Raw genomic sequence first — 13,370 nt, forward strand, 5'->3', positions numbered from 1 at the left:
GAGCCGTTTGGTTCGTTCTTTTAGAAGATAATTTTCAGATTTTATAAATGTTATTTTTTTTATTATCGTATTTGACGAAAATTGTAAGGAAATGAATATAATAATGTGCGATTATTTTGTTATTACGATTTTATAATTTATGGTTGTTGTTTTGGCGATAGCAATGGTGGATTTTCTCTATTACTTAACAGAAATCATTCCTTTTAAAAATTCCTTTTTTTTTTTTTTGAAATAAAAGTCATTTTTATTTTATTACATTTCGATAGCTATTATAATCTATACTAAAATCAAACATTGTAAACAACTAAATATACATTTTATCGGATGCTGAAACACTACTAGAATCTCGGTTTGTTGCATGAATAAAATTTGGCTTGTTGCATCGGCTTACCGTTGCAACAATCCCTAAAAATGTCAGTTGCATGGGTTACCCATGCAACAAGCCCCAAAAAATACCGTTGCAACAACCCCCGTTGCAACTACTCAATTTCGGACTTGTTGCATGGCTTTACCATGCAATAACTTCTGAAATACTTGTTGCAACGGTGTGTCCATGCAATAAGTACCCATGCAACAAATCAAATGCATTGAGTAGTTGCAACGATATAGCATTGAGTAGTTGCAACGATGAAGTGTGTGGGTCCCATGGATTAGTTGCAACGATATAGCATTGAGTAGTTGTATGGATAAAGTGTGTGGGTCCCATGGATTAGTTGCAACGATAGGGGAGTGAGTAGTTGCATGGTTAAATGTCGTGAGCCCCACATGGTTTGTTGCATGGGTAATTAACCTATTAGTTGCATGGACAAAGGTGGGTCCCACCAGGTTATTTGCTAAGATATTGTCTGGTCCTCATATTTGTATAGATTTTACGATGCAAAAAATTGTCGTTACCAAAAAAAAAAATCCAGGCCCAATTCTATAATTCACCTCGTACCAATTTGGTACCTGTACCGATTTGGTACCAACCCATAAGCAACCAAGAAATCTTTTACATTACACATTGAAACATAATAAGAAGAACAACACAATAAAACATGGAGAGTAACATTTTAATTATCATTAATAATTATAGTAAATTCAAGCTTTCCTTGAAACATAAGACCAAAAAGGATTGCAACCACAGTATAAGAGGATTGCAACCACTTGTTTCTATAACCAAAATATACACACAACCCAGCATCAAAAAATATACAAAAAGAGGCTACTTTTCTAGCTATACAAAATACCATTTTTCTGTGATAATGGTTTATAACACCCCACACTAGAAGGGTTGGTTGTTCTGCCTTTCTTCCCCAAACCACTCGTCGTCAGCACCTAGACATGTTGCCACCTCATTTTCAGATTGCACATTGAGAAGTGCTTGGAAATTTCTTCCCCCATTTGATTCTGTAAAATCAGCACCTAGACCCTACATATACAACATATAGCATAGAATGAAATTTAATATTGATAATAAATTGTAGAAACACTCGAAAAGCATTAAAATAAGTATAATAGGTATATCTTCATAACCTACTACACATAAAAAATCAGTTTATCTTCATGACATAGGACTAAATGGTAAACTAAGTATATTTCTATTCTCATTTTATCTTCATAACATATGACTAATTGATGAATTATCAGTTTAGCTTCATGCATCTAGCTAGAACTTATTTTTAAGTATGATACCTAAAAAGCCACAAACAAGGAAATTTCCTAATACAACCTATGTTCTTAAAAAAAGAAAAAGGTTATTGATATGATACCTGAGAGATGGCCATCGACATTCCCGAAGCTCCTTCATGAGGTTGAGGTAGTGTTGTGGGACCTTGACCCTAAGCATTAATCATAGAAGAATTGTTTTAGATTATGGACATTTCAACATCCAATTAGTGAGTACTATTAACATCATCTAGTTTTAATTTGACAATCTCACCTGCAAATTAGTGATATTCCCTATTAGACCAACATTTTGAGGTCCCTGACTGTAACCTTGAGCCTAAGTTAAACACGAATCCATTCAAATGAGAATTTAGCAATCAGAAATACACAGTAAATTCAAATGACAATAAATATAAAAATTCAGAAATTAAGAGTAAATTATTTATTTCTGCAAAATACTTTAACACTTGAACCAAGGTGCAGGTAGCTTATTTTGACACGCCGGTCACCTTTCTTCCGCTTACTGCCCTTTACCATGATTTTATTGTAATAGTAAAAATTCCTAGGAATTGGTTGAACAAGTACAGTTATTTGGTTCTTCCTAGGAGTCTGGTTAGGGGTATGGTACCATGGTACTATTCATAGCGCATAATGAAGCATGCTATAGATCAATATCTTCAATTTTAAGGTTCAATAATTCTTAGGAGGCTGGTTAGGGGTATGGTACTATGCATAGCGCATAATGATGCGTACTATGGTACTATGCATAGAGTTAAATATTTTTCGTCTTTCTTTGCAATTCTGACATAAAGATAGAACCTCTCATGTTACTGGATTTAATTGGACTTGTACCTTGAAGGTTTGGCGTATCAATAACAACAACATGATTTCAGTCTCTGAGGAGATGGGCAAATTTTACAGTGGAGATTGTTACATTGTACTTTATAAATACCAATCAAATTTCAAGTAGGAAGAGTACTTGTTAGCATGCATGTTGGATTGGGAAAAATAAAGCTCAGGTTAAACACACAACTCGTATCATTTAATTTATCAATTGTATCAATTATAAAACAATATCTTCTTCACTACTTAAGCAACAGCTAGAAGAAGTTACACTACTAGAATCGAGACTTATAGCATGGGTTAAATTCTCGAATCCTAAACTGACAGTGAAAATAATAATTAGACCGTACCTGCAAGTCAGGCCTTTGCATCCCCACCATAGCGTACAACTGCCTGAACATGATGTTATTTTGTTCTTGCATCCTAGTCCTCTCTTGTTGTTCTTAGTTGCTCTTGATCTTGGCAGACCAGATTTTTTTGGAGGCATATTGGTTGTCGTCTTCTATATTCCAAAAAAAAAACAAAGAAGTGTGTTATAGGCAGCAAAGAAGTGTGGTATATACCCAGATTTACTTGGTATAATTAGAGTGTTTTTATTTGCTAACCATTGTGGTTATTATCCATGAACTAATAACATTTTCTAACGAGGCAGCAACACAATTAAATTATGATTTGCATAGTACCAAATATTTGCACAAACTAAAAAGAGTATTTTTTTTCATACATATTTCGACATTTTTTTGTTACTGCAGTGACAGTGACCTAATTGCATGAAACAGAAATTATATTAGTAATATTGGAATGTCATTTATGCGACAAAGGAAACAAGTATACACCAAACAATCACATATAAATTATAAGATGAAATGTCAATTTCAAGAAATATTAAAAATACATTTGACCAAGTTGCTCCAGATACTAATTTGCAGTCTCCTATGTAGTCTCTCATTTGTCTGTGGTAAGAAAATAACACCCAATTCGACCGGGAGCTCCACCAAATAATTGCAGTACAAAAGAAATTTTTTAAAAAGTACTACAAATGGTAAACAATTGGAATATGACTTTAATTATGGAGTAGCAAAAATTTGACAAGTATAAGAGAGTATATCCCCAAAAGAAGCCAAATTTCAGAACTAATTAGTGACACAAATTCAATGTTCCAAGCAATAATGAACCAAAAAAAAAAGTAGATAAAAACATCCCAAGTAACCAGAATTTGGCTGATCACCCCTATACGTGATGACAGCTACAATTATTTGCAAATTCTGGTCATGACAAATTATTTGAGAGAGCTACATTCTTTAAACCATATTTGCAAATTCTGGTCATTACATTTGACAGGTTCAGGTATTTGAGTGTGCAACTGATATATGGTTGATTTGAGATGCAATTATACCACATTGTTAGGTAAATGGCAGACCAGAATTTTTTAGAGGCATGTTGGTTGTCGTCTACTATATTCCAAAAAAAAAACAAAGAAGTGTGGTAAATACCCATATTTACTTGGTATAATTAGAGTATTTTTATTTGTATTTTAGTAATAGTATATAAGGTTTCAACTTAAAAAAACGTGTACAAACTAATATACTTGTATAGATACCAATGGCAGCAACATGTACTTATTTTCTATGAAAAATTTTGAGTTCTTAAATTTTTTAATCCTTAATTGGATGATACCAGATCATGAAGCCTCTTTAGTCATTATTGGGAATTTTGCATGAAGCCTCTCTAGTAAATTAAAAGTGCATAGATATTGTACCAGTTGGATCCAATTCAGTTAAGTGTATACCCTCCAAAAGAACTTGTACAAACTAAGATACTTGCTGATTACCTTTAACCTTCAACACTAGTAAGGAAAAATCTCAATCCCCATGTACTTATTTATTGTCATTATTTAAACCATATTTACAAATTCCAGTATTTGAGAGAGCTACAACTATTTGCAAATTCTGGTCATTACAAATTATTTGAGAGAGCTACATTCTTTAAGATTCTTTTCGAAAATTCTGTTAATTACATTTCACAGATTCAGGTATTTGAGTGTTCCATTAATTTAAGGTTGAATTGAGCTGCAATTATACCACAATTTCAGATAAATGGCAAAAATCACAAGACAAAGGTTTTCATTTCAAAAGCCAAGTGCAAAATTTGCAGAGATAAGCGCATAACACTTAATCAATTTCAAAAAATGTTTGAATTTACCTGAAGAGGAGGAGGGTAATATGAAAATTTTTCAGGGTTCAATCTACCTCCGAGAATTGAGAGAGCTACCTCCGGTGGTTGAATCTACATCCTTGTTTGTCGGTCAATTTCTTGGCGAGAGTGATTCAGAGAGAAAGAGAGACTGTTCGAATCTACCTCCAGTGGCTGAATCTACCTCCGGTGAATTTAGGGTGGTTTGTCGGTCAATTTCTTGTTTAAATCTACCTCCGAAGGATGAATCGTGACCTAATGGAGAGAGGTAAAGAGGGAAAGAGGAAAAGAGGTGTTAAGGGCAAGTCAAAATTTGAGGGAGGCGGCTAAAGTAGTGGATCTGAGAAGGGATGTCGTGAAGGGATTTCGGAATTCACATCCTCTCCATGACATGATTTCCCCAAATTAGTAAATCTGGACTGTTTATTTATCACTGCCTGAATCTCAAAGCCCTTTAATGAAGTATCCCCTGCTGAGCCCGAATCTCCAATCTGTTAGTGATTTAATCTCACACCGTGAATTTAGGGTAAGAATGCGCAATACTTGAGAGGAACGTACCCTATGGAAATCTGATGTGAGCTATAAAGGGGGGAAAATTTTTATCGCCAATTGATGTTATTGACAGAGAGGTTTCTCCTTTCTTCAGTTTGTAGGAAATGCTTTGTATATATAAATTATAAATGTGATGTGCTGTTTTAAATCAAAACTGCTCTGTTAGTAAAACCCCCCAAATTTGAGAGGGAAGTGAAATACAGCACCCGGGAACTTGTTTTGTATATACATGTGAATTTATAAGAAGTGGAATTTTAGTATAATTACATGTGAATTTATAAGAATATATATTTGTACATAAGATATAAATTTTGTAAAGGATGTAATAATTATATTTTGTTATTTTAATTATAGATGTACATGTCACGACTATTTGATGAATAAAATTCAATTTATTATGTACTATTGTTTATTTGCATGATATGTTGTTATTTTCTAATTAATGAATAAAATTGGCATTTTGTGTGTTAAAAAAAATTATTGAAAAAATATATTAGTAAAATTTACACGATAGTGAATGTTAATTCGTGTTTTTATGTCTTAGTAAGCGATTTAGACACGTAAAATAGTACGTTAGCACATGCATGTTGTGTTAACAATTCATATGCTATATACTTGTCATGCAACAACAACAACAATTGTCGAGGCTAATGAAGAAAGAAACAAAAATGTCATGCATCGATCGATCGGGACCGTTACAATTAAAGATTACTAGCTTAAATTGTCTGTGTGAAAATTTGGTCGAAATTTACGTTGATTTTCACATCCATCAAGCTTACGGACTATCATGCCATCGAATGGCTATAATCACATCACGTCGGATCAAAGCTTATACATAACCAAATTCAAAATCATTTCTATTGTGTATGTTAAGGGTTATCCCTTGATCATTTAAAAGTTAAATTTGAATCATTTGAAGAAAAATCAACCGTCGATTTGACACGTGAAAATGCACGGTCCACATTTAATAACACTATGACAAGAGCCAAATAATAATGAAATTGTATAAATTTTATATTTGTATGTATATTTCGTTCACATAATATGGTAAAATTTAGTTTTTTATTTTTTTGGAATTTTGTGCATATAATTTAGTGTGCAATTATTATCTTATTGATTACTGGATTAATCAGAGCCCTATGATGTGTGATGAACTATTCAGATTTAAAAGGAGGCCTCCATTTCAATAGATGAATTACTTGGGGACATTTTCTCTCAATTAATACCATCCATCAGGTAGAAATCCGCCCCATCGGAAGGCTATCTAACTTTCAAGATGCGTGCTACATTGATCAGGCGGCTATATTCGTTACCGCTAATTTTATATTAACTCAGACTACAAACAGAGTGGAGTAAAGGGGGAAATGAGATAGTCTCACAGAGAGCCTTCTCTGTGAAGGACTTGGCGTTTTTTTGAAAATCAAATCCAAAAAACCCTTCTCCTCCCAAAATCCTCCTCCTCAGCCGCAGCCGATCGACTAACCCTCACATCTCCCTCTCCGAAACCCCTATCTAAGAAACCCTCTCTACTCAGCCGATCGACTAACCCTCACATCTCCCTCTCTCCGAAACCCATGTCTACAAAACCCTCTCTACTCAGCCGATCGACCTATCTCTCTGACCTCTAAGAAAACCTATCGCTCACCCTCTCTACTTTGCTTTGTTTTGTTTATCTTAATTTTGTTCTCTATTTTGATTTATTCAGATTTTATAGATCGCAGAGGAAGAGGATTGGAGCGCATTGAGGTATATCTTGACATTTTTTCCCTTAATTATTTAGCTAGAACTAGTCTTTCTTGAATTATTATCAATGAAAAGTGATAGCTACAAGTTAGAAGTGTAAATGTAATTTAGGATTGTATTGTAGCAGTCTGGTTTGCTAATATGTCGTGTAATATATCTGGCTGGTAATTTCGGTTGATTTCCTTGAATTCCTTGATTTCAACTGCACTTGGGAATGAGATGTATTATGGGTTTGAATACTGTCATGACTAGTTACATTTGTTTATAAATTTAAGATCTGCAGTAGACATTAAATGGTTAATAAAGTGTTAATCTGAATATCGAGTTTGCATTTTTTGCATTGCATATAAGCTTAATCTGAATATGAATGATTTAATTAATTCCCATATGTTTTAGACATCATATGATCTTCCTCTAGAGTTGTTTTTTTTTTTAATGTAAAGTAAAGTTTGATTCTTTTGTAGAAAATCACTTTTATAGTTATGTACTGTTCTGATTTTTGTTAACTTAGGTTTTAAGAACCAGCACTTAAAGGGCGTACCTTGAGCCATGTAATCTTTGATATGTTGATGATATAATTGTCTCAAGTTGATATAATTGATAAATTTCAATTAATATAGTTGCTGGTACCAATCTGCACTCTTAGGGAATTATCTCAATCTGATTCGCATAATTACATTATTTGTATATATTCAATTAATATAGTTGCTGGTACCGTACCAGTTCATCAAGTTCTGCCATTGAGTAATAAGTTAATTCAATCTTCTTGATTTTTTTTCTACATATTACATGGTTGAACCCCGTGATGATGTCTCGCAGTTCGAGGCCATTGTTCCACAATGGTGCCAGAATTTGGACCACTTGAAGGGTCTGTGCGACATATTTAAGAATCCCAATTGGGAGAAAAGTTCAATAATCAACCGAAGTAACAAACTAGTTGACAGAAAGGGAGTTGCTAGTCATGTGGGTGGATCCAGGAGCTCGTACAGGCACAAGATGAAATTGGTGTTTCTTTTTTTTAACTAATACGTTACATTACAATGCTTTCCATCATAAATTGCATTGACTAACATCTTATGAATTCATAATTAAATTTCAGATTGCTGAGAAGGGGACTTCTGTTGATTTGAAGGATATTTTTGACCGAACTCACTTGAGGAAGGACTCGAACGAGTACGTCAATAAAAGAGCAAAAGACGCAGCGGTATACAATATTTCTGTCTCTATTCATTTTTAATAGTTAGAATAGCGGGTTAGTTATTTTGTAGGAATATATAGCTGCTGTTAGCTAAGCATTAAAAAATATATGTGCATAATACTTCTATAAGGGCGGTGCTATTTTGAGGTCTCAAAACCCTTTAATTCAGTGCTTAGGAATCTATTTTTATCTTAATACCAGTTTTACCCTCAATAATAAATTGTTATTTAATTTTCAAAGGTTGGTAAACTAAGTTGTAGTAGTACATGGTTTCACTTGATAGAAAAAAATAGCTGCTGTTAAGTATTTGACATTTGAAATAACTACATTGTGTCAAGTAAAAGAAAGAAAATAGCTGCTTCCATTTTTTGTTGTTTATTTGAGGTCAAGTAAAAGAATGTTGGAATATTTTCAATTCAGGGGCCTTAATTAATGAACAATATTAGTGCACTTCAATGATAATTGTAAAAAATATTCACATTTAAGTATTGTATAGAAACTTGTTCAAGCCATAAATCGATGAGAGTTTGTACTAAATTTCTATTGCATAATTAAATTTTAATGAGTATTTTTAATTGGAAAAATACTTCTCTGAGCTAGAGTTATAGTTCAAGAACACAAAACCTGTGAAGGTTCTATGAACCACAATAAAAAATTGTGAAGGTTCTGGTCACAAAATTCATAATTATAAAAATATATTGCACCTGGTGGTAGTAGGGGAAATCAAGAAGGGGGAGAGGAGGGCAATCAAGAAGAGGGAGAGGAACCTTGATCCGGGACTTGTTAAAGCAGAACTGCATGGTTGAAAAGAATAGCAAATTGATTAAGATGGTTATTATTTGAAATACTTACAGGAGAAGGCAATTAATGAAGGCTCTGCTCATCGCGTGCTCGTCCTCTCAATAACTTTCTAATGTTTATTCTCAAGACCAAAATTTAAAGATTCTACAATTTAAGTTTCCGAATTATTTGTGTATCTCTTTTATTTTGTAATATACTGCTCTAATTCTTTTTGCTATGATTTACAAAATATATTTAATTTAAAAGGAGAAATCAAATTTCCTTCTAAATTTGAAGGATATTAAGTAGGATGTGAAGAAATTAATACACTGCTGTAATGTATCCCTTGTTGTAATTTATAAGAATATATTCAATTTGAAAGGAGAGATCAAATATATATATATAAGTCACTGTCCAGAAATTCAATAATTGTTGCATGGGTAGGCCCATGCAACAAATAGTTCAAAAAAATAGTCAAAACTTGTTGCATGGGTAATCCATGCAACAAATAGTTCGTAAATAATCCTCCAAACTTGTTGCATGGGTTACTCATGCAATTGTTTAGTCTAGATTTTGGAGATTTGTTGCATGGATAAGTCCATGCAACAAATAGTTCTCAAATAATTGTTGCATGGGTTATCCATGCAACAGTTTAGTCTAAATTTGGGAGACTTGTTGCATGGATATGAAATGAGTTGTTGCATGGACATTCATTAAAATATACTTTCTATTTCTGCTGATGGGTCATGGGTCATCAAATATTTGTTGCATGGATAAATAAGAGACAGTTGCATGGTTAACTATCACATTTGTTGCATGAGTAACAGTTGCATGGGACTGTCCATGCAACAAATTTAATTGTGTCAGAAATGTCAATACTTGTTGCATGGACACTACTTAACCATGCAACAATTATTTTTATCCATGCAACAAACCCAGATTCTAGTAGTGAAACTAATAGTCATTTAAAACCAACATGATAATAGCACGATACCGTGAATGATATTTCTTGATATTATATTTTTTTAAATTCTGATATTCCATAAAATGGTCTATAGCGTGTAAGGGTGAGTAAATTGTTCATAACTCGTGAGCCGCTCATAACTCGCTCGCTAAATGCTTACTTGAACTCGCTCATTAACAACTCGCTCATTTATTAAATTAGCGAGCATGAGCATGCCCCAACTTGCTCATTTAAAATTTGCCACATCTAATCCCGCCGCCACATTCAATCTCAAATATTCATAGTTTATACATTTATTTATTTTTTTAAACATACGCCTCAAAACAGTGTGCTGTTGTTAGTTTATGTTTTTGGATTTATGTTGAATTTTTATTAGTGCTGCTTTAGTTTTTGTTGATTGTTGTTTGTTGATGCTATTGTTAGTTTATGTTGTTATTATTCTATTTTTGTAATACCGTTGATTTTTTTGTTATTATTCTATTTAATTGAATTATGACAATTTATTAAATTTTAGTACTCATAACTCGTGAGCCGCTCATAACTCGCTCATTTCCGACTTGCTCATTTATTCGCTCGCTTGAACTCGCTCATTTAACAACTCGCTCATTTATTAAATGAGCGAGCACGAGCATATCCTAACTCGCTCATGCTCGCTCATTACTCACCCCTAATAGCGTGTGAACCAAACGCCCTTTAGAATTTTAATGTAAATAATATCATACTAAATGTTGACTTTTAAATAGTCCGGCGTTGAGGTGCTAATTTTTTTTTTTTATGAATACTAAATGCTTAAAAAGAATTTAATTTTTTTTTATCGTTATGGATGATTATTAAAATTGTTATTTTGCTATCAGCTATAGCTATTTTATTTAAATATCCGCGCCATGTTAGGTGGATATCTTGTCTTTTTTTTTCAAATTATTAAAGAATGCATGGTTTGTATTACTTCTTCTTCACTCTTCAATATGTATTATATTTTTATTTAAATGAATTTTGTTCAACCTATAGCAAAGATTGGATAATTATTAAACAATATCTGTGTATGATCATTTCTTGCACCTTGTACTGATGATTCATTTCTTGCTATTCGTATTTTACAAATTAATATGCTTTATAGCTCTTTTTATGGATACGTTTGGATGGATAAAGAATAGTTATTAACTCAGATTAGTACTATTTTGAACTACAATTTTCGAATTGAGTGTTTTTGGATTAATATATATGGACTATTTTTTGTTTGTCTTTTGTAATTTTTCTCACTATTTTACTAATCTAACACAACATTGGATTAGCTACTATTCTACAAAGCATCAACAATAATTTATAATTTAATTTTTTGATTCAGAAAATTAGTTTTAGCAGAGAAAAAGGTTAAATATTTGTCTTATATTCAACTTGCATCGTGATAAAAATTTATACGGTTTAAATACAACTACAACCATAATTGGATCGGATCAAACTATTCTCCAGTTTATTATAATTTTTCAATGCACATTCTGTGTTATGTGTTAAAATCTTGAATTTTCTTAACATTTATCATATAATTTACCTTAAATCACACATAACTATATATATCTAAATAGTAAATATAAATCATTCTAATTAAAGGAGGTTTCAAATGTTTCATGTCATTCATGTTTCATTGTGCTTCGTATTTTTTATTTATATTTTCAAATTCCATACAGTTGATCTAAACTGTTCAATACGATTTCCATATTAAAATATACTCGGAGACCAAATTTTTTATATATATTTTTTTAAATACTATTTTTTAGATAGGTACAAATTCATTGTTTATGGACAATCTAAAAAGTGATTTTTTGCCTATATAAAAAAAATAAAAAATAAGATATATTAAAATATAATATATATTAAAAAAAAAGTCTTCAGAATGCAATATCGCTGAAATTTTTATTTATAGCACAAACAAAAAAAATAAACCAAAACACTTTAGATTTGAGGGATTTCCACATTTATTCGGGCCGCAGATTGGCTTAGAAGTCCCCAAAAGCACAAAAAATACACTGTCATATTGAATATATTTATATTTTGAGGGACTTTAAGCCCATCTGCAGCTCTCCATAAATGGGCCACAAATTGACTCTGTGGCCCGGATAAATGTGAAAATCTATCAAATTTATGATGTTTTGGTTTTTTTTTTTTTTAAAGGTATAAATAAAAATTTCGGGCAATATCGTATATTTAAAATTTGAAGTACAGATCCTTCGTGAATATAAAAACGTAAATAGCTAAACTTTTATTTTTCTATGAAATAATGATGATATCCTTTGCGTCACGGACCAGAGACCGCTAAGCCATGGTCCCCAAGTAAACCTGGTCCGGTTTTACGCTGATACGTGTTGTAAACTTGTTATTATTGCTTTGTGTTTGATATTACCTTTAGACTTTAGTTGTGGTGTTTCGGGTCGGAAACCTTCTAAGTTGGCCACCTAAATAAATTAATCAGCGAAACATCCTTCTCTCAGGCCCAGTATAAGTTTATTTTTTTTAATTAGTAGGCATAGATCCCACAGCATCATGTAGGCTATTGATTAGAGACAAATTAATAAACAATCAATCAATCAGCCCCACATGCAGAAGAAACTTCAAATCATGATTATATGTTATTTTAGCAAATCTAGGCACTTTTGGTTCCGAACTATCCGGCTTTTGCCACTAACTTTTTTAATTTAATCACACCTACCGACAGGGTTTTGTGACTTAAACATGACATAAATTGGTTAGACTTGATAAAAACTTGCTCGGTATTGTTGGATTGTTTTTGGTCCTTTAGAATTACGCATATTTCTTGAAAGATGAGGGTTAAAATGCCCTCATTTTTTTAATATTTTATTTTGCTTGAAAATTTTATTAATATCCAAAAAAAAATATTAAATTTCAAAATCTACACCCCATGAAGGAGAATTTCGAAATTTGTTCAAATCAGAGATTAAATGTTCGATTTTAGACCAAATTACCGGAAATTTATTTCCCGGTTCTAGACAATCTAAAACCGAAGATTAAATTTTCGGTTCCAAAAAACAGAGAATTAATTATGATTCTAAGCTTTTTTTTATATATAAATAGTAGAAACATCAAATATTGGAAACATCAAATTCATTGGAAATATCAAATTCACATAAATATTTGCAAGGCGCAAAGCAAAGAGGGGGGAATTTAATGTTACAATTCACAGACATTTTTTAAAATACAAAAAAATTACGACGCAATTCTGAGAAGTTTCAATTCACTTCTGACATAATTCTGACAACAATAATTTTAATTAAAAAAAATTTAGAACCGGGGATTAATTCTTCGGTTCTTGGAACTGGAAATTTAATCTCCGATTTCGGACTAATTAGAATTGGAAAATAAATTTTGAAAAATATTACCTAAAACTGGAAATTTAATCTCCGATTTGGACATATTTCGAAATTCTTCTGCATGAGG

General features: G+C 32.1%; 1 protein-coding gene across 3 annotated transcripts; it reads right to left on the minus strand.

The window, feature by feature from the left end:
- Positions 1-1,038: 1,038 nt before the first annotated feature.
- On the minus strand, positions 1,039-5,379 carry LOC144557742 (uncharacterized). 3 transcript variants are annotated; one of them, XM_078306312.1, is made up of 5 exons: positions 4,693-5,379; positions 2,841-2,989; positions 1,922-1,984; positions 1,752-1,820; positions 1,039-1,411 (listed from the first exon to the last, which is right to left on the minus strand). In XM_078306312.1, exons 2-5 carry the CDS (start codon positions 2,910-2,912, stop codon positions 1,265-1,267), a joined length of 351 nt encoding a protein of 116 aa, XP_078162438.1. In that variant the 5' UTR covers positions 2,913-2,989; positions 4,693-5,379; the 3' UTR covers positions 1,039-1,264. The 3 variants fall into 3 exon arrangements, with proteins under 3 accessions (XP_078162438.1, XP_078162436.1, XP_078162437.1); XM_078306310.1 differs by having other exon boundaries at positions 2,841-2,992; XM_078306311.1 differs by lacking the exon at positions 4,693-5,379 and adding an exon at positions 3,386-3,623 and having other exon boundaries at positions 2,841-2,992.
- Between the last annotated feature and the right edge of the window lie 7,991 nt (positions 5,380-13,370).

The sequence above is a fragment of the Carex rostrata genome, chromosome 8, assembly GCF_964058835.1.
Source record: "Carex rostrata chromosome 8, lpCarRost1.2, whole genome shotgun sequence".
NCBI lineage: Eukaryota > Viridiplantae > Streptophyta > Magnoliopsida > Poales > Cyperaceae > Carex > Carex rostrata.